Source organism: Coloeus monedula (assembly GCF_965178545.1).
Source record: "Coloeus monedula genome assembly, chromosome: 13".
NCBI lineage: Eukaryota > Metazoa > Chordata > Aves > Passeriformes > Corvidae > Coloeus > Coloeus monedula.
This window is the reverse complement of record NC_138793.1, coordinates 12,408,717-12,428,618: the sequence shown is the minus strand read 5'-3', so window position 1 is coordinate 12,428,618 and position 19,902 is coordinate 12,408,717. Positions and strand designations below refer to the sequence as shown.

Below are 19,902 nucleotides of genomic sequence, written 5' to 3'. Positions count from 1 at the left end.
CTGTATAGATCAGTGCTGCTGTGTAATACTAGAACCCTCTGTTCCCCAAAATGCAGTTCCTGTCAAGAAAAAGCAATCTTCTGTTGCCAGGAACTGTCATATTTCTAATTCTAAACAGGTTTTTTTTTCTGAAATAGTAATCATATGGTGTGTGAGAACTGATTCATGTGATCATGATCATTCATATTCCAGAGCTCACATCCAACCTGTTTAAAACAAAATCTTTCAGCGCTACAAGAAGATGGTGATTCATTGTTACTTTGGGGCTGGCTGGAGGTTAAGGGCCAGCTGCTGTTTTCCAGAGGGAAATCAAGGGTGTTGCCCCCTTCACACTGACTTTCTACCTGCTGTTAGAACCTGTTAGTCACTGAACTACTCTGCTAAGCCAGAACTTCTGTTAGGTTTTGTGTTTGGTGCCTCAAAATGTGTGTTGAGAGTAAATCTGCATGTGTGAGTCAGTGTGGCTCTTACTTTGAAAAAAATGTTACGTCCAAGTCCTCTCTGCTTGCTTTCTCCAGAGTATTTGGGCAAGGACCAAGTTCTCTGATTTGGGACAATTTCACATGAGCTGGTTGTGTTCAGAAGAATTTTTGGTGTCGTGATGCAGGAAACATTATTCCATGCTAGTTACAATTGTTCTATGTCAACTTTTGCCCAATAACCTTTTTTTTTTTAAGCCTTGATGACCCCAATGCAAAGCCCCCTCTTCTCTGCCTGACGCTGTCAGGCATAATCTGACCCAGCCCCTGTAGCCAAAGAAATACCTCGCTGTGTGTGTCTGAGGAGTTAATTCTGGGTGGTTTGTTTCATGTAAGCTGTGGACCAGGATGTTTCAGAGAGAAGGTAAGGCTGAAGCAAAATGGGGGGAAATGAAAGATGGAGCTTAATGGAGATATGTAACTCTTCAGCATTAAAATAGGCTCAGTGAAGCAGAGGGCTTTGTTACAGGCCAGGATATAAACCAGTTCACAGGGAAAAGTGTGGGGAGTGTATGTGTTGCTTGGAGGGCTCAGGTGCAACTTAAATACCATATTTTTTGCCTATGTGAATTTTTGCTGTAACTAATAAAGTCACTTAAAATGTTTATCTGCCAAAGCTTACATCCCAAGCTCTTGTGGTGTTTGTGGGGATGTTTATTTTTCCAGCAGGTAAAATAATTTCTCCTCATGATCTCAAAAAAACGAGTACTTGAAACAGCAGGAAAGGTAAGCTGGAGCTTGCAGAGTAGGTCACTCACTGTCGTGTAAGATACCATTATTACAGTGACTTTTATTCTGGACTAGCTGTAATGGTTTAATGTAATCTTTTCTCTTTTATACAGTAATGAATTCCCCTTTAAATTTTACTCCTTTAGTTATTTTAAAGTACTGCATATTGCAATGCTGGCAGCTGGTTTTACGTGCCTCAATGCTTTACACCTACACTCTATATATCTATATATATCTATATATATCTATATATATCTATATATTCCACTGAGTGCATAAGTTTCATTCTGATATTATTATCCTTCAGAGGGACATTTAGTTTAAATACCAATCACAGAAAAACCCTGCATGATTATGCAATGTGCAGTCTAATCAACTAAATAATCAAACCAGCCTGATTTGCTGTATTCCCTTCCCCCTCTGCTCATCTCAGAAAAACTGCAGCCCTGAAATCCTGAGTTTACCCTGTCTCTTGCTGGGTAGCTCTGCTGCATCCACAAGCAGGGAGGCTATGGAGGTTATTCCACCCTTTCCTGCTTCCATGGCTGTAGACACTATTTGTCTTATTACCACACCTTGATTCCCACCCAGCTCAGGCAGCCCCTGGGACAAGGCCACCACTGCAAACCTGTGCTATTTTATGGATTTTTTCGTGGGTTTTAGCACATGGATTGTCGACAGATGGGCTGGGAAAGGGAGGGGGAGAAAGAAGATTCGTGTGCTGGGTCTGAATGGATTGGAGAGAGCATTGGGCTGGCCAGGAATGGTGGGGGAGCTGTTTGCCACTCTTGGAGGGACTCAGTTGTGCTCCTCCTTTGGGTTTTACTTTCCCCTCTCATTCCTCAGTGTGGTTTTCTTACTGATCATTAGCCTAGAAAGTAATGAAAATTTGTATTTAAAAGTTTTACTGGTTTTTAAAACTGTCGCTGCAGTTAGTAGCACCATTAGGGAGATGTGGTGGGCTGATTTTCTGGGCTGCTAAGACGTGCAAGTCCAGCTGGAAGAGGTACAACGCAGGAGATCAGCAGTTTTTCACACTGGGCTTTGGGATAGACTTTTTTTCTCTCTGATCCAGTGGTCTTTCAGCACTCCCCAGGGAAAGTTCTCAGTGCTGATATTTAGTGAGGGTTCTCTGAGCCATTTGATTCTTTTGTACTGTTTGAGTTTGCAGTTGAGGTTTGCTTCCGAGAACTTACTGTAGAAAGATGAATAATTAAACTGCAGACAGGAAGCACAAGATTTTAATACTCAATTGCTTCAGAGTCCTCTTTGGCTTTCCTTTCTATGATGTCTAAGTCTGCAGTGGCTTGACTGAAGGACGGATCTTGGCATTCGCTACCCGTTCATGTGTCCAGAGATGTACTTGGAGGTGCTGAATGTGAAGCTTAAGCCAGCTCTGCTCATTATAGTGACCAAATCTGGCTACTTACATACAGCAGGAACAAAACTTGACTGTGTGTGAATCCTTGGGACTCAATAAAACTTACTGGACTGTATTAGTTGCAGAAGTTTATGCCTGTACTGAGAAAGACTGCTTGCCTTGTTTGCTACTGGTAGAACCCACTTAGGATGTTTTTATGTTTTCTTTTCTTGTCCTGGGTTAGTCATGAAAAAAATTGCCAAGCAAGGCTTTACAGCAAGCCTGACTGGGGTACTCAATTAGCCAGTTAATAAAAGCTACTCAGAAAGTCATTCTGAAAAGGATGGGTTTGGTCTTCTGAGATGCATCAGATAAGTTGATAGAGGGATCTTCCTGCCAGTTCTCATACACACCTGGGGCTTTAGGATTTTCTGAAAAGATCCTCATCTTTAAGGAAACAATCTTCACTTGGGTGAAGTCAAAGCCTTTGCCTACTATAGCAGTAAATAGAATTCAATAAACTCCAAGGGCTGCAGCGCTGCATTAAGCACTTCCCCAGAGCATTATGCTCACATACGGGGTCTGTGAGCTTCCAGCTCAACTGCAGTGGCAAATGGAAGCTTAAAGCCCAAGTCAAATAGGCCATGCAGCAGAGGCTGGAGGACAAAACCAGATGGATCTTTCATTAATAGAGACTCTGGTATTCACTGGATAAAAGAAAAATGAGCTATTCTATAGACTAAGACAATGGAGTAAACAGTTTGCTCTAGTTCTGTTTCTGCCTATCAGGGTATGTGCTGGCACAGACTGTGTCAACACAGATGTTGAACAACAACTTTGATCTGGGACAAAATGCACTCATTAATGCTATGCTGTGCGTAGATTGCAGATCTGAAGACACTATAGAGGGAGCAGCCAATCTCTGAATCTTCAAGTGTAAACGGAAAACCTTAATAAGGATTGCTGAACCTGACTAGCTGCCTCATAGGAAATTGCAAGGTAAACTGTTTATTTTTCTGTCATTGCCATTAAATTAAGTCCAGCATAAGGAAAGACTTACCAAGTTATCCAAAATAATGAATAATGTATTTTTTATGTTACTGTCTTCATGAAAAATCCCAGTGGTTTTAGTCTTACAACATGTGTGCACTTGTGTGTACTCGACAAACTCACTCTTAACAACTAGAAGTACATCTGCATGCTGTCTTTTAATGATGGTATAAATAATTTCCAAAACTGTAAACTACTCACAGGTAATACATTTCTGTACAAGCTATAAATACACAAGTATCACACATGTTAGCAGACAGGGGTAGGGGTGACTTTGTCCCTCTAGTGAGGCTTTGGCTTAGTTCCACACCCTGAAAAGCTCCTTGTGAAGCTCACATGAACGTTTTATATTTCAGGACTGCATCCTGAAAATATCCCAAATGTAGAAATCTTTCAATTTCTATATAGCTGACCTTTCCTTGGAAATCCATTATTGTAAGGCTTAAACTCACGATGAAGATTACCAATGAGTGAGGCTGTTGTCCATAGTCTGCCACAGACACTCCCAGCCTGCTGTTCTCTGCGTGCATCGTTAGTGCCAGTACAGAGCCCAGACTGCTGCGGGGTGGGAGGGAGGTTACACATGGATATGAAATGCAGCTGTGCTGCAGGCTCTGTGCAAGAGAAAGGAACTTTGGACTTCTATGACTGATTGTAGTTTCCTTTGAAGATGTGCCATCCTGAGGGGTTCTCTGATGGATAGGAGTTTTGTTGAGGGGGTAAAAAATTGCAAAAGAATTAACAAACACAGTATCAGAGGTGAATTCAGGCTCTTTGCCCCATGAATTTCATAGCGTTTTAACCTTGATTTAGAGGAATTCACATCTGCTTTGATGTCTGATAAAAGTATATTCTTCTAAGGTAGACTACTGTTGGGAAAAACAAAATGCACCAAAGTCTTGACTACGCTTTGAAAAACTGAGCAATTCAGTGTTCTTGTCTGATGCTTAAAATACTTACAAAGCTCCCAACTGAACCTTGGAAAGTCCAACTGAAAGATTGCTGTGTGGTTTTGATTTCTTGCAATAAATTTAGATGGACTTCTATTCTGAAGTCCTTTTTTCTGAAAACTTTCTCCCTTCACGTCACACCCGCAGCAGTATGAAAGTCCTGGCAGCTCTCTGCAGTTGACCATTCCAAGCAAGAGCACCAAGGTCTGTAGAAACCAGCCCAGTCCATTGTTTGGTTTGAATCAGCTCCCAAATGTGATGCAAGCAGCAGCTCTGTGTGGGGTTACCCTTATAAGCAAAGGCCAAAGGATCTCTCCAGATACAAACCTTCTGAAAATCTGGGTCAGATGGTGAGTGATCAAACACTGCTGGATGACTTCTGAGTTTTCCCTGAATGTCAGTCAGCATAGTGCAGAGAGCCTGAGCTCAGGGAAGTGCCAAAACCTGCTCCACCGGTCCCCTGAATCTTGAGCGTGTCAATGGAGCAGATATTTGAACTGAGAAGAATGATGAAAAATCAAGGCTCAAAGTGATCAACTCAAAGTTCTTGTCCTTTCTCTAAAGGCCCTTTGTAAGTCTGCTCCTTTCTAGTTATCTACTTACCTGTCCTTTGCTCTACCAGCCACGCCAGCCTCAGTATCCAGTTGGATTTCTTGTAATCCGCCTGAGTTGCAACGTGTAGGACCCCATTTCAAAAGCTGTTTGTTGTTGTCATCTTCTTATGAGGCCTGCAGAAAACCAACCAGGCAGCAGCGATGTGACTGGAGTAGACACTAAGGGGACTTGATTTCCTGTACCCTAGTTACTGTTTGCTCATTTTTCAATGAGTACAAGTCAAGTACTGCAGGTTGACAATGGTCCCTGTGCTGCCTGGTGTCTGTTCTTACCCTATGTCTTCTTTCATTTCTCACACTTCTAACAATGCTGAAAAATCTCCAAGGACTGCATTTTTCAATGTGCTTTTACACACTGCCCCACTAAGCACTACTATAATCCTAATAAATAATAATAAATTATATATACTGTTATGATTATTTGGACTTACTAGTACAGAAGGACCCACATGATATGTATGTGCAAATGTGGAATTTGGGCAAATTCCTGCAATTGTTTGTTGTCTTCTCTTAACGTTGTAAATAAGATGTGCTAAAATACTCGGAAAGTTGGTTTGTTGGGCTGCATCAGTTCCAGGTTCCCTTTCTTGGCTGGTTTGCTGCGTGTGCTGCACTCTGCCTGCATTATCTGGGAGGTGATGCTGGTGTTATCTGAGTTTTCTTCTTCCATTGGAAAGGCTTCTTTACCTGCTTCTTCTGAGTGCAGGAAAGCCGTGGGCTGTGGAGCAGGTTCCACATTAGCCAGATCTCAGCAACTTTCAAGCTATGAACTACCATGAGATCTTTGTAAAAACAGGGATCAAACGTCTGTAGGTGTGGGGCAGCAGAAGGCTTGACAATGCCAAAGGTCTTGAATCCTTCGTGTAGAATGGGCTTGAGGTTGATTCTCTGTAAGCACATGCCCAAAAAGACATCGTCAATGGGGAACAGCTCCACCTCTCTGCAAGCCCTAGAGAGCTTCCTCATGGTGCAGCTGGACAGCAAAAACCCTCCTCCTCCTGCGTAGGCGGGGTAGATGCTCAGCCCGTACATGGTCTCTGGGATGTAGTATTTGCTCTTCCGGACACGGATGGGACGGGCATTGTAGATGATGTCCCCAACAAAGAGGTCTTCACTGGGATCGTGTCTCTTGAGGAAATCAACAATGTTCTCAACATTGACAAAAACATCAGCATCACCTTTAAAAATAAATTTCACGTTGTGGCAGAATTCAGCAGCCCAGCCCAGGAAGTGGATCTCCTTCAGGGTCAAGTTGAAGAATGTGTCCATGAAGTCCCAGAGTAAAATGTCCCGGTATGTTTGACTCTCCTGGTGGATCAGGGTCTCCCATGTTGCCAGCACTGTCCTGTTCTTTGGTATTCCCAGGAGGAACACTCGCTGGATCTGCTCCCCATTCACCAAACCCTCCCTGCCCCAAGTTTTCCGGACAATCTCACGCCTGTCAAAGTCTTCAACTACTGATTTGATAGCAATAAGGAGAAAGGGACCTCCTGGTGTTTTTCGGCATTTCCTGGGCTGGTTAATGAGGAGATTGAAGTTCCTGTTATCCTTGTTTAGGAGATAGAGCTTGAAGTTGAAGGCAGAATCAGTCAGCGGGGGTGGAGTTGTAGTTTGGACCCTGTTTTTGGCCACTTCTGTTTGTCTCATGACAGGGGTAACTTGGGGTCTGGGGGCAGTTGCCTCTGCTGGCATTGGTCTCCGAGGTGCTCTGGGATCTGAGAGTATTTTTGGTGCTACTTGAGGCTTGTTCTGTGTTGGCTCCTTCTTTCCTGCCGGGACTAAATGCTCCAGCTGGGAGTAGAGCAAAGAACAAAGCGCTACCAGCAAGAAGAAGGTACAGATCGCATCCCCTTTGAGGCGAACTCTCATTGTCTCTCTGGTGTTCCTGGGACTGTTAAAAGCTGTGTTTGAGCTGCCTGGCACCACTGTCCATCTGTAAGAAAACACAGAGTGTGTCAGCAGTGAGGATTTGGCAGGTCTGAAGCAAGCAGGCAAGACTAACTGAAACATCATTTAAAAACCCAGCAGCAAAGCACATTTTACTCACAGAAGCACTGAGACATTGAGGAACTTGTCAAAAGGCACATGGGGTTGCAAACTTAATGCTGATCCCAGTGCCAGCTCTGTGACTTGGTTAGTTCAGTCACTAAGCAGTCATCCATCATCCTGAAAACCACTCTCTAGGCACAACCCAAAATCCCACATCCCTTACTGCTGAATGTGTTTTGCCATTTCAGAGATTTCATTGGGAAAAGCAAAGTGGAAAATGATGAATGATGCCATTCTCCCATAAATCATTACCTTTTTTTTTTCCTAGCTTGATAACCATTACTTGCTGCTTTTACCCTTTATAACTCAAACCAGGGAGGCCCAGAGCTGACTGCTGAAGGGCAGACTCTCAATGGCAGTGTGTTGCTGGTTTTCCCCTGCAGACAGAGCCAGCTTTTGTTAAACCAACTGTGATTTGTATTCAAAATTAATACATTGGGTACAATCTAGAATTCACACAGGGCCTTTTTCCTGCCAGTATGCTTTATAAAATATTAAACCATTGTAAGTAACTTCCATTAATAAAGTTAGAAGGGGCCATGGGTGTTTTTCCTCTGCCAAATTACCCTAAGTGAAAGGTGGGGAAATAAATCCTGATATGCAGAAGCAAGACAGAGCCTGGTGTTAGGAAAATTTTGTTCATGTATGATAGATGAAGCTGCCTTTTGAAATACAGGATTTTTCCTCACTTACACTTTTCCTGGAGATCTTCTATCTTATTTGATCAGTTCTTCAACTGCAAACAAAATGAGAATGAAAGAGTAGTAAGAAGGCAGCAAGCAGCAGGTAACCATAGTTCAGGGAAAGAGCTGGTCAGGTGTCTGCAGCTGCAGCAAAGGCAGGTCCTCTCACCAGCTTGTAGGTGCAGCAGCAACAGCAGAGCTGGCCAGAGGGCACCCCACAGCTGCTCCAGGAGGAGGTGAGTGACCATCCTAATTCCTACAGTCCACAGCAAAGAGGAAGTTGAGCCCCACCCAAAAATTTTCCCACAAGTGCACGTAAGTGTTTTATACACCCCCTGACAATGTATCATGTTCATCCGTGATTTGTGGCTCTATCGTGCTGCTGCTGTACTAACAGAAGCTACCTGTGAAGGTATTACAGTTGTCTGTCTGGAATTAGCTGAAATCATATCCAAAGACAATTTCTGGGATAAAAAAAAGCTGGAGAGGAACTTTTGACAAGGGCATACAGTGATCAGACAAGAGAGAAGTACTTGATAAGAATTTGGAGGTATCTCTTTTCAGCAAATCTCCTTTTATTGTCCTGGATTGGATCACCTGCTAACTGTTCATTAACCATCAGTTCTGTATCAGCCATAATGTTAAGTTTTCAAACTCAAAATTAGATTGACAAGTCTGTAATGATGAAGTAATAAAATGGTGGCATCTGTGGTATCTAAGCAATATTTTGAGACTTATGAGGAAGAAAAATTATTACACCGGTTGATTTCTTGGCCAGCCCCTTTAACATTTTCAGATGCACATTATTTGGACATCATTATTTAAATACTGTGCTTTTTCATGACTGGATAACTTCACCGCCAAGTTACTGTTGCAATAGAGAGTATTTCATCATCACATGCTATTGCACATCTTTTCCCCAAGTACAGCTCCAAAATGTTTACTGACCTCATCTGCTTTGTCTCCATTATTTATGAAGTCGTTATTTTGGAAAACAGCATATCCATGCCTTGGTGTAAGGCTCTTTGCATTCCTGGTGGATTTAAAATCACTTTGGCCTTGTCCTGATGACCATGGGTTTTTTCCTTAGGCCTTGTTTCTTGCCTTTTTCTGCCCTCTAATAGAGGTTTTCTTCATTTGTTAGCTTTTTTTGTTTACCTTTCACTCTTCTCCTAGGCGAGGCAGATGTTTTCACTGGCATAACTTTGATACTAATAGCAGGATTGAAGAATTTTCTCAGATCTCTTGTAAATTGTTCAAATGTTTAGAATGTTCAGGATCTGTTTTCTGTTTATGTTCCTTCTGCCACATGGCTTGGCTCATAACTATGTTCAGCCTCATGAAACAGTCCCTCCTGACATGTATAGGATGTTGGTTTGCATTTTATGTCTGAAGTCCCATCTCTTTCTTCACAGTAATAGCAAATTTCTTTTTCCTTTCCTATGCAAAAGTTTGATCTTATTTCAGCTGCCAGGCTCCAGATGGTAATTAAGGAGCTGGATGAAAGTCCTGGCTTTTCCTGTGTTTAATGTTATCAGCAAGGGTTTGGAATAAAATGTGTGTGTCATGAAACTCGTAATTTCCATGGCTTACAGATTTATCCTGCCAGCATCTCAGAATCTGGCAATAAGTGCCCTTGGAAAAGCCAAGAAAAACCCTGAACTGTTACAAGCCTGGGCTGATAGCCCAGATTTTCGTTTTCTTTTATTGAAAGCAAAGGATCCGAAAGAGTGATTTCCATGCTGAAATAAAACAGTTCAGTGCTGAACATAGACCTCTCATTTTCAAAAGAAGTTGCCAGCACTTGAAGTGATTCCTTGATCTAATTATATGGATTTTCCAGTCTTTGTTAGATATTTCCTTCTTTGGAAGGAAAATACCCTCGATTATTACACCAGTGCAAGCTCTATCCATGGATGTCAATGTGGGAAAAGCTGTTCTGCTCTTGAATACAGAGGGACTAATGATTCTGGCAGACACTCTGGTATGTCCTAAAGCCAAAAAGATTATTCATCCACCTTGACACCAGGGGAAAAGAATTACAGGGCTATCAAAGTGAGCTGGAAATATCTGATGCCAAAGAAAAGAGATGAGAGGACAGCAGAGTGTTTCTCAGCACAGCACATCCCTGAGTGTCTCTATCTGAGGCAGATGCACCTCTGCTTCCTCTGCAACCTGCGCAATGGAGCTGGGCTTACAACGTGCTGCATCACTCAGTGCCTTGAGGAATGGCTTGGCTGCCAGCACTGCCTCCTGTGTCCTCCAAGCTTGGAAAAACAGGCAGCTGTCCCTCTTTGTGCTGGCTGGCTGGGGATGGATACAGAGAGATGCTGAGTCTGGCTTGATGGGGTCTGAATGCGATAACGGGGTTTGTCTCCCCAGGACAGCGGGGTCCTGGGGAAGGCTGGGGATGTTGCATCCTGAGCTGTGAGCACCACCAACATTAGAGGTCTGAGCTGGGCAGTAGGAAGAAGCTGATAGGTCCCATATCCATGAGGTGGCAAGATGGGGAGTCCATAAATAAGGAATGAGTGGGAGAACCAAGCAGGCACAGCCTGCACAGCCCAAGAGGCAACAAAAGGCTGGAAAGCTGGAAGTGGCTAGGGCTGGACATGGCACCCTGATGAGCATCCAGGAGGGAATCTGACCTGCACTGCTGCACGCTCGGGCAGCGGGCCCAGTCCTCTGCCTGGTTTTCATTTATTTGAGAGGAAGATTCTGAAACATGGCCAAGAACAGCTGCAATAAAAGCAGTCAAATGACAACTAAAAAAACCCAAATTGCTAGCTCTTCATTCCCAGTTGAATGATGTGAAGCCTTGAGCTCATCCTGGAAATCTTCTTTTGCAGCAGTCATCACATCTCCATCACTTGGCACTTCTCCTCAGGGCTAAGGTGGGAAAAGTCCTCTGGATCCTGTCCCCAGATTCAGTCAAAAAGCCTTGGTGATTTTGGCACACTGCTTTGTGCCTTGAGGAGTGGTTATTTGATCCAGCCAGCCTTGGGAAAAGCAGCTGGGATAGCCAGGCAAGCTGAAAACGTGGTACACTGAGCATGGGGTACAAAATCAGCACTGAGCTCTGCTGCCCACTCATCCCAGCCTGGCTCATGGAAGCATCCATCCCCACCAAGCATGGCTGGGGGGTGTCCTTGGATCAACTTGCTCCCTGCTGCATGGGAAGTGCTTCCAGCTCACTCCTGACTCCTCTCCTTGCTCCTGATGCTGGAGCTGCCACTGGTAGGTTTGGGTTGGGCAGCAGAGGGACACTGTGTCACCATGCAATATGTGGGGCTGTGGTTGCTGAAGGAGGTGTCTTATCTTTCTCTGTAAAATGAGCTAAAGAAAGTGTGTGGGATCCAGCATTGATGGGTTTGATGAGGTCTTTTTGTAACCATCAGAGAAGCTTGTATAATTCTGGGTGGTGGAGATACTTGGAAGCAATGCTTCAGGCTTGAGATATCTGTTTTCATTTTGTGTTGGCTGAATGCAGTGCACAAGAACAAAGTCATCTGGTAGCAGCCAGTGCAGGATACTGAAACCTGCCTGGGCTCTGGCCTGCAAGGGGAGAAGTCTGTGCACATGTCCCTCTCCTGCCTTGTTTACAGGAATTTTTCCATCCAGATTCCCTCAGCAAGAGCAAAACAAACTCCCAGGACCCTCCTCACCTTGTTCCTCTGCCTCAGGAAGAGTCCTGACACTGTTCAAGAAACAATAATGGCATACCCTATGCCCATCCTGCAGCTGGGGCTGTGTGAAACAGACGTGTGCAGATGAGCTTTCTCCCACCAGAGCAGGATGCTGGCACCAAGAAGTCTGCATTGCCTGAAGCCCTGGAGGCTGCATTTTCCCACTGACACCCTTGGTCCCTCTGAGGGTTGGGAGAGTGTTTGACTTCTGCGTCTGCACCAGTTTAGTTTAAATGTCTTGCTGAACACGTGGACATGGGAAGCATTGTTTTGGGTGAGGAATCACATGTTTTGCTCTCTTCAAGCTGCATTGGGCTGCCATCCTTCTCCTACCCTTCTACAGGAACCTGAAGTGAAGTGCAAAGGCCAAGGCTTCAAGTTCTCAGTCTTGTGCTTGCAAAACCTCATCTGGGCTCTTTGGGGTACCCACAGGGAAATGTGTCAGCTTCCAGCACTGACACATGTGGGGTCATGTGTGTGGGGTTTGTTCTGCCCCACATACAAAAACTTGCATGAAACAACTTGAGTTTAATCATTTAAGCTGGGTTTGAAGTGTTTAAAGGGGAAAAGTACCCCTGTGTGTTGGAGCAGGGGAAGAAGCCGTGTTCCATTTCTATGTTTGGGTGTCATGTAATGGGTTTTATTCCTGCATGGTTTGGGGTTTTCGGGTTTGTTTCTTTCTTGCTTTCTTTCTTTGTTTTTCTACCCCACAGTCTATGCAAAGCCAATAACCTCACCAAAGTTATTGCTTTAAGTGGCCTTGGTGCTGAACAACTCCTCTCTGCATTTCAGGGTGTTTGTGAAGAGGTCTCATTTGGAGTTACAGGATTATAAAGTGACCCTGAATTATTTGATCTTCTTGATTTGAAGACAGAGGTGGCTGAAACACAAAGACCCCTTTTGGCATGTTGGTAAGTGCAAAGCCCTAGAAAAATAAAGCAACCAAAACACTCACTGTGTTGCCTTACCAGATAAAAACTCATCCTATTCAAGCTTACAAGTTCTGAAGTCTATAAACAAACTGAGAGCAGGCTGTAGGATTTAATTAGCTGAGTGTCTTGAGAGCTATCCCAGGAGCTGGGATCATGAACCAGAACCAAAGGAGCACAGTGAGGGGGGCAGAGGCTCAGTGCTCAACTGCACATGATGCACATGGAGGCAAAAGCTCTGTTGAGTCAAATACTAAGGAAGCAGGTAACAAAAATGCAGGCCCTGCTCCAAAGACAATTTCCAACTTTCCTGTCAGAGCTGCTTTTCAGGGCATTTTAAATTTTTTTTCCAGGCCAGAGCAAACAAATGGATGAGATCCATGCTGTTCCAGGACAGGGTGCCTTATTTATCTGCTTGCCCCAGTCCTCAAATATGTAGTTTGATCAGCTTCCCAGCTGGCTGGTCCCATTTTACTGCAGTTTCTCTGGTTGGCACTGCCAGCCTTCCCTTTGCAATGCCAGTCACGTTGGATAACTGCTTGCAAACGGCTGCTGCAGTCGCCTCCTTTCGCCTTCCACCCCAGTCACGAAGATTTTATGAAGTGTACAAACTCGAACACAGAGGAACAGCACAGCTGCTGTGTGAAGGCTGTTGAGATGGCTGTTTCCATGTGCAGGAGTCCCAGAAAGGACCTTGCCCCTCCTCGTTGGGCAGCGGTGCGGTACCGTGGCAGCTGTGCATGGGAGCGCTGCTGACCCTGGGCAGGACGGCTGCCAGCAGGATGGAGCTCCAGGAAAGGCTGGCTGCCAGCACCCTGCTCCCCTCGCCCTGCTGGCCCAGTGTAAGTCACTCAGGTGCACGTGGCACATTTTGGGGGCTGCAGCTCATTTTATCAGTGCGTGATGTTCTCCCGCCCCTTCCAGGGCAGGATGCGCCACGGGGGCAGTGCCGGCTCAGGACTGTGCTGTGCCAGGCACCCTTGCTGGGCCCCAGCAAACTGGGAAAACTCCATCTCCTTCTGAGCATGGCACCACATCTCTAATGAGAGTGCTCGACTGCCTGCAAGGTAGAAGGTAATGCACAATGACCTTTTGCAGGCTCAGCAGCCTCCAGAGGTACCTTCCTAAATTCAGATGCAGTCTTGCTCATTGGCAGTCTGATTTTCAGAGTGGCAGAGTGCTCAGCGGCTCAACTCACACCCTGAGTGCTTTGGGGAGACAGGCCTCTCCTGAGTAGCCAAGGTGAGCAATCTGCCCTCTCTCTTCCAAACATTAATTTTTCTGGGCCCCAGGAGGAGAAAAAACCTTGCAGGCTTGTGAAGGGGTAAGAAACAGTCCTACTGAAATGAACACCTTCCTTTCCCAGCCCTCCCCAGGCTGCAGTGCTCACCACCTCTTCAGCTCCCAGACTCTCTTCTATTATGACAAATAATTTGCCTGATGCAGCCCAAACCCAAGCAATTGCAGTGCAGTAGCATGGATGTATTGTTACACCCAGGCTCAGATGGGAGAGGGAGAACCTGCTGATGTGCCCCACTAATTTCAAGATTATACCCAACACATAAGTTTCTCAGAATCTGCCCAAAAGTTATTAAAAAATATGATCAGTAACTGCCTATTTCACAGGGGCTAAATTATTTTCTATCTTTGTGACACTAGAGAGCTTGAAAATTCCCATGTTCTGCTCAAAGCATACCACAGTGTAACACGGGGAAGAGTCATGTCCTTTTACTGATGGAAGAATAGCTTGTAAATGTAATGTGCCACCACTGGAACATGTTTGTGGTTGAAACCCTGTCTCAGAGCATTGTCTAAAGAAGCCCCAAACTTCTTTAAAAACAACCTAAACATTCAGAGAAGGTTCTTTGGAAAGTAAAGTGTAAAGCAGATGTCTCAGGGCTGGAGCCTGCGTGTTCAGAGCCTGCAGCCGCCCCTGCTGCGTGTTAACCATCACGGTCCAGGTTGCTGCATGCAACAACGTTCAAGAGCAACAAGGCAAAAAGAAAAGCTGGGAGCAAAGGGAAGCAGTAAGGACAGCCTCCAGTTCACCCTGCTCGCTGCACAGCTCTCCCCAACCCACCCTGATCAAACACACTTAATAGATACTTACATCCCATTTGATACCGCCGGTCCCGTGTCCCCTCGGTAACGTCTCTGCAGCGGGCTGCCAAGCAGGCACATCTGGATGTAGTTAGTGTGAGACATTCCTCAGCCTTCCAGCGGAACCGGGGAAAGCCTCGGGGCGCGGAGCAGCGCTGGCTGCGGCGCGCTCGGGGCCGCTCCCCGCGGGCAGCGAGCGGAGCCGGCCGGGCCGGGGCGCGGCGGGGCTGGGCTGGGTGCGGGCCGTGCTCAGCCGCAGCCTCCGCAGCGAGGAGAGGACAGCGGGGCAGGGAAGGGGCCGGGAAGGAGCCGGGGCCCCGTCCAAGCCCTGACACGTGATCGGGCTGGGGAGCGCCGACGGCTCCAGCGCCCCGCGGGACAGGGCGGAGGTGCCGAGAGATTGAACACACAGCCAGGTTGGGGACTGCCACCAATTCTGCGAAAAGGCTTCTTTTTTCTCCTTCCCCCCCCACCCCCCCCGCCCCAATAATTTTTTTTTCAATAGGAAATGTAGTTTTTCAGAGTTTCTTTTCCTTTTCCTTCTACACTTTGGCTTTTTTCTTTTAATTCCCTAGTGAGTATTTACCTCTGCAAAGAGTCAAATTGAAAAACTGAGGCTGGGTTCAGCTCAGAAGTTAAATCCACTTGGGGGTGGATTTCTTTTTTTTCTGGTAGGGAAATGATGGGAGGAAGTGTGAGCCGAACAGTGCGGAGGCTGAAGACAGATTCAAGGGTCCTTTCCAAAACCTGTAACAACAACAAAAAAAAAACCCAAATCACTTTTTTTTTTTTTAATTTAATTTGAAATACTTCAAAACAATTTTTATTTGAAGTCAAATCTAAATTGCTGATCTGCCAGCTGAGCGCAGCCATAGCCCTTCCCATCCCTGTGGCTGTTTTCTTTGTCTCTGCAGTGTAAACAATGGCCCTTATTCCTCTAACAGAGGCCGAGTGTCTGAAGAGTGCCCAGACCGCGGCCACTTTAGGGAGCAAAGTTTTTCATTTACTTGTCATAAAAGCAGGTTTTGATCTACTCTGTTGTTTTCACGAACACCTCTTTTAAAAACATACTGTAAAATCCCTTTTTGTAAGCATCTGTGCTTTTTTTGATATAATTTTGATTTCAGCTCAGGTGTTGTGCTTTACTGAACACAGTCTCATGAAGAGTGGGTTCCTGATGGGTCACCCTCGGACGCTGCACTCAGGGAAAGTCCTTTCCTCATGAGTGGCAGATGCGTGAACCACAGCGGGTCCCTGCTGAACAGCACAGCTGATCAGAAACTTCAGCCATAGATGTTACTTGGCTTCAGCTTTCCCTGTGCCAGCCCAAGGTACCTCTGTTCTTTTCTTCTGCAGCAGCAGCCCCAGGCTCCTTTTCACCCCTGCTCTGTAAGGAGGCAGATGATGGTCACGGAGGCAAAGACCAGGCTCCTGTCTGCCTTTCAGAGGCGCTGGCTGTGGAGGGAGGGGGACTGCTCCCTGAAACCAACAGGAACTCACAGCAGTTATTTCCACCACGATCCCTCACACAGGTTTTGGGACCTGCCACCCTTTTTGCTTGCTCCCAAGGGGTGAGAGTGAAAACAGAGGCTTTCATTGATGTGCGGTGCCTTTGTAGCTGCTGTGGCTTGGACAGTTACCCAGGGAGCTTGGAGGTGGATGCTTCTACTTGGTGGTTGTCTCCCTGGACCTTGTTCCCTGGGCACTGATCCATGGCTGGTTTATTCTCACTGCCAGCAAAGGTGCCCATGGTCCATCCTGGGTTGTCACTCTGTTTTACAACATTGGGTCAGTGATCTCACTGACCCTCCTCAGTAGGTCAGCCCTGTTGAGCCCAGGGTGGTGTGTCCTTGCAGCTGCTGTAGGGCAGAGCCCTGCTCCCCTCACTGTGTTCCTGCAGGCCATGCAGTTGGGAATACAGCTTTGTTGTAGATAAAGAAGGGCTGATCTTAGGATTTTCTAACAGTGTTTGAGATTTAAGAGATTCAGGGTAAAATACATCTCTGCTCAAGTTCATGGCAAAAGGAATGTCCCCGGATTCAGCTGCTGGGTCAGCCAGGGGCTTCTTGGGCAAAGCTGCTGGAGATTTTATGTCTTAGCTCCTTGGCTCCTACCTACGGGGCAGCCTTGTGGGAGAGCTCACTGGTAGCAAGGCACTTGGGATTACAGTGGTGCTGTGGCCTCAGAGGAGTCCCAGATATCCAACAGTACTGAAAGAAACACAGTGAACTCCTCCAGGTGCCAGGGGTGGGACAAACCTCCTGTTTTGGCTATGCTGGCTGAAAAAGCCTCATCAAAGCACTAACTGGAAACTGAACAAACACGGAGGCTTGGCTTGGTTTCGTAATCAGAGCTGTTCTCTTGCAGGTGGGGCACCAAGCTTGGCATGTCAGTAGAAATGTGTGACTTTGTTATGCATCCAGCTCTGGAGCTGGTGATCATCAATGTGGCCAGAACTTCAGTGACCACTGTTCTTACTACAGTTAAGTGTTCAATGAAAGTCTCTGAGGCAGTTTTCATCAAAAGGATATGTTTATTTATAAAAAAGAATGGGGAAAAAAAAAATATATATACCAAAGTGCTTTTTCTATAAAAGACAATTCCTTGGAGGCTGAATGTCCTAGCCCAGGTATGCCTGGCATTGCAGTCCATAGCTGTAGGTGGCTGATCCAGATCTGATGCTGAATATCATGGGAATTTGGAATTAGAAGGTTAGCAAGGGATTTTTCCACTGAAAACTAAGACACATTAACCACACATCTCATACAGGTTCCTATTAGAGATGTACAGCCAGATCCCTTCAGCGGGTTTAAAATTCAATCCAGAGAAGAAGAAAAAAGAAATGGACTCTAGGCCTTTAATTGCTTCACTGTTTGAGTCCATCTCCATACAAAAGGCACATGGCCAGACCCCTGTCCAGTGTAAAGCACCAGTGTCATGCATACACTCCAATATGTGGGTTAGACTCAAGAAACCCTCTTGACTCCCATTCTTGTATCTCTGTGGTTTAAGGAGTACAATACCAGAGGTTCATGGCTACACCAGAATTTTCAGATAAACTAAGTCAGCAATTTAAGTGAATTTGAGGCTCCTCATTCTGTCCATGCTCACTTCTGGTTTTGGAGTCTGTGGGCAGCTGGCGGGGTGTGGTTCCTTTGGGAGGGGAGACAATGACCCAGGCAGCAGGACAGCTCCTCAATGCTGAACCTGGCTTTGAAATGAATGGCAAAACTAACAGATATTTTCCTTTGAGACAATTTTGTGTCAGGGTATCCTGTCAGGTTTACTTCTGTCAGATGCCTCATGTCAAAGTGTAGCTGGTGAGCATTTTAACTTCACTCTCCTCTTTGTTATCATCTGTTTGAACACTGTAGCTCAGCTATGCCAGAACAAATCATTTGAATTCTCCTTTGGATGGATCTTTTATTCCTTCTGGCAGACTGAAGGAGACTCCTTCAAATCTGAAACATGGTTAGAACTACAAAAACAATCTGTACCACAAAAAAGTGCCCTCTTGGATCTCTTCTTGTAAGCACAATTTGGCCTGATTTCTGTTTGTTTTATATTTTTTCTATTTTAGATTTTATATGCAACTGATTAGCACCTTTATTTGCTTTAAATATTGTGTTTGATTCTGAAACACCACCACCACACCTGAAAATATTTTTTTCACAGATATATCTCAGTATATTCAGAAGAGCAGTTACTGGGATAAGGCCAAATTCTCCAGCAGCAGCACTGCCCATGGCTTATCTCCCACCATGATGATGTCTGGTCATGGAAAAGGAGGCATGAAACAGCCACTGCTATGTCCTAAACCATGCCATGGGCTCAAGACAGTTTCACCATGGAATACCACTGAAAAACCCTTTTCCTTCAAGCCTCTGCAATGAAGGCACCTGTGAATGCTGTTAAAGATTATGATATTCCAGAAAGGTTGCCAGGGGCTCCAGCACTTAATGGCACTTCTGACAGGGAATATGTGAGTAAGGAGAAATACACATGCCAATTGCTGGCAGAAAGAAAATGCACAACGCTTGCATTCAGAAGAAAGCATTCATGGTTAATCCTCTGTAAAAGAGTAATAGCAGCAAAAAAGTTTTCCGGACTTGAAGTAGATGCAGAATAATAAGACTTTCTCATTTTGAGCATTAACAGCTGCTACAAAAACTAGTAATTCTCACTACTCAGTGGCTGCCTTATAACTGTATGTGCAAGTTGTGCACATGAATAGCTGGTCTGAGGGCTTAGAAATATTCATTACAAATGAGACAGCAGGCTATGCATATGACCTTGTTTTCTTAAAAAAGTATTTTCTGCAAAATATAGAGCAAACTCTCTTGCTCTTAAAGTAATTTTCAAGTTTCCGATTTTTTAATTTTTTAAAATATGATTTGTCAGGTGGGTTTCTGCCAAGCAGAGTTCCCCAGCTGGGATCTATCAGGAAAGCTAAATGCTTTGAGGTATGGTTCCACAGCAGCCTAAATTAGCTAAGATCAGCGCCACTGTGCCAGTCCTAAAAGCAAAACAGTCAGAGAGGTAATTGCTTCATTTTGGGAAGAGCACTGGTACTATGGGAAGGGAGAGGGTAGGATGTGGAGCAGGAATGAAGGAGATGAGACTGCAATGGCACTGATATCAAATGGCTTAATAAAAGGTGATGGAGCCACAGTCTTTGCAGAGACGGGGCCTGCATGAAGTCCTGCTTCCTTGGGAGCTAAGGGGAAGATGGAAGCAGATTCACTCACACCCTGAAAACCTTCTCCTCATCTTTAACCTCCTTCCTTTCCTTTCCTGGCTCTGTATGTAACCTAGGGGATTCAAAATCTCCATGAAATGAGTCATGTTCCTCTGGCTTACACTAAGGATGTGGTACTCAGCTCATCTGAGGCACATGGATCCCAGCTGGGTGAAAGCTGGCCATCTAAATCCTGCCCATCCAGGTCTCCAATGACGCTCACAGCAGGTGTTCCAGCAGAAGAAGGGAACATTTCCAGCCCCAGGAGCTCGGATCTGAGCCCACACCTGAATCCAGGGTTGTGTTCCTCCTTACTGAATTACAGCTTTGACTCCAGGAAGGAGTAGGATGTGAGTTGTGGTTTAAAAGGCCATCTGGCCCTGGCTCAAAGTTGTTCCTACCATGACTGCCAGCAGCCCGGTATTTGCATGTGCACACAAACTTGGTGTGTGTGGCCAGAGCCACCCTCTGCATCTGAAATAATTTCCATGGCCCACTGGCTATTCCCACAAATGGGAAGGGCAAAAAAGGATAG

General features: G+C 45.4%; 2 protein-coding genes across 5 annotated transcripts in view; one reads left to right on the top strand and one right to left on the bottom strand.

Annotated features, from left to right (window-relative positions):
* Positions 1 to 19,902, top strand: part of PHAF1 (phagophore assembly factor 1) — a 60,921-nt gene that overhangs the window by 36,389 nt on the left and 4,630 nt on the right. For 2 of the 4 annotated variants that reach the window (XM_082290131.1, XM_082290133.1), the window contains exons 18-19: positions 3,451 to 3,567; positions 12,393 to 12,511. The gene's annotated coding sequence lies outside the window, so the exon portion shown is untranslated. Of the gene's footprint in view, positions 1 to 3,450; positions 3,568 to 12,392; positions 12,512 to 13,206; positions 13,224 to 15,756; positions 15,955 to 19,902 lie in introns of those variants that run through there. The other 2 variants (XM_082290132.1, XM_082290134.1) reach the window with 2 other exon arrangements.
* Positions 5,611 to 7,235, bottom strand: B3GNT9 (UDP-GlcNAc:betaGal beta-1,3-N-acetylglucosaminyltransferase 9). Its single transcript, XM_082290127.1, has one exon. The coding sequence runs from the start codon at positions 7,193 to 7,195 to the stop codon at positions 5,807 to 5,809; it is 1,389 nt and encodes a 462-aa protein (XP_082146253.1). The 5' UTR covers positions 7,196 to 7,235; the 3' UTR covers positions 5,611 to 5,806.

Coding starts and splice junctions, on each gene's coding strand:
- B3GNT9 (XM_082290127.1), bottom strand. CDS start 7,195: ATGATGTTTCAGTTAGTCTTGCCTGCTTGCTTCAGACCTGCCAAATCC.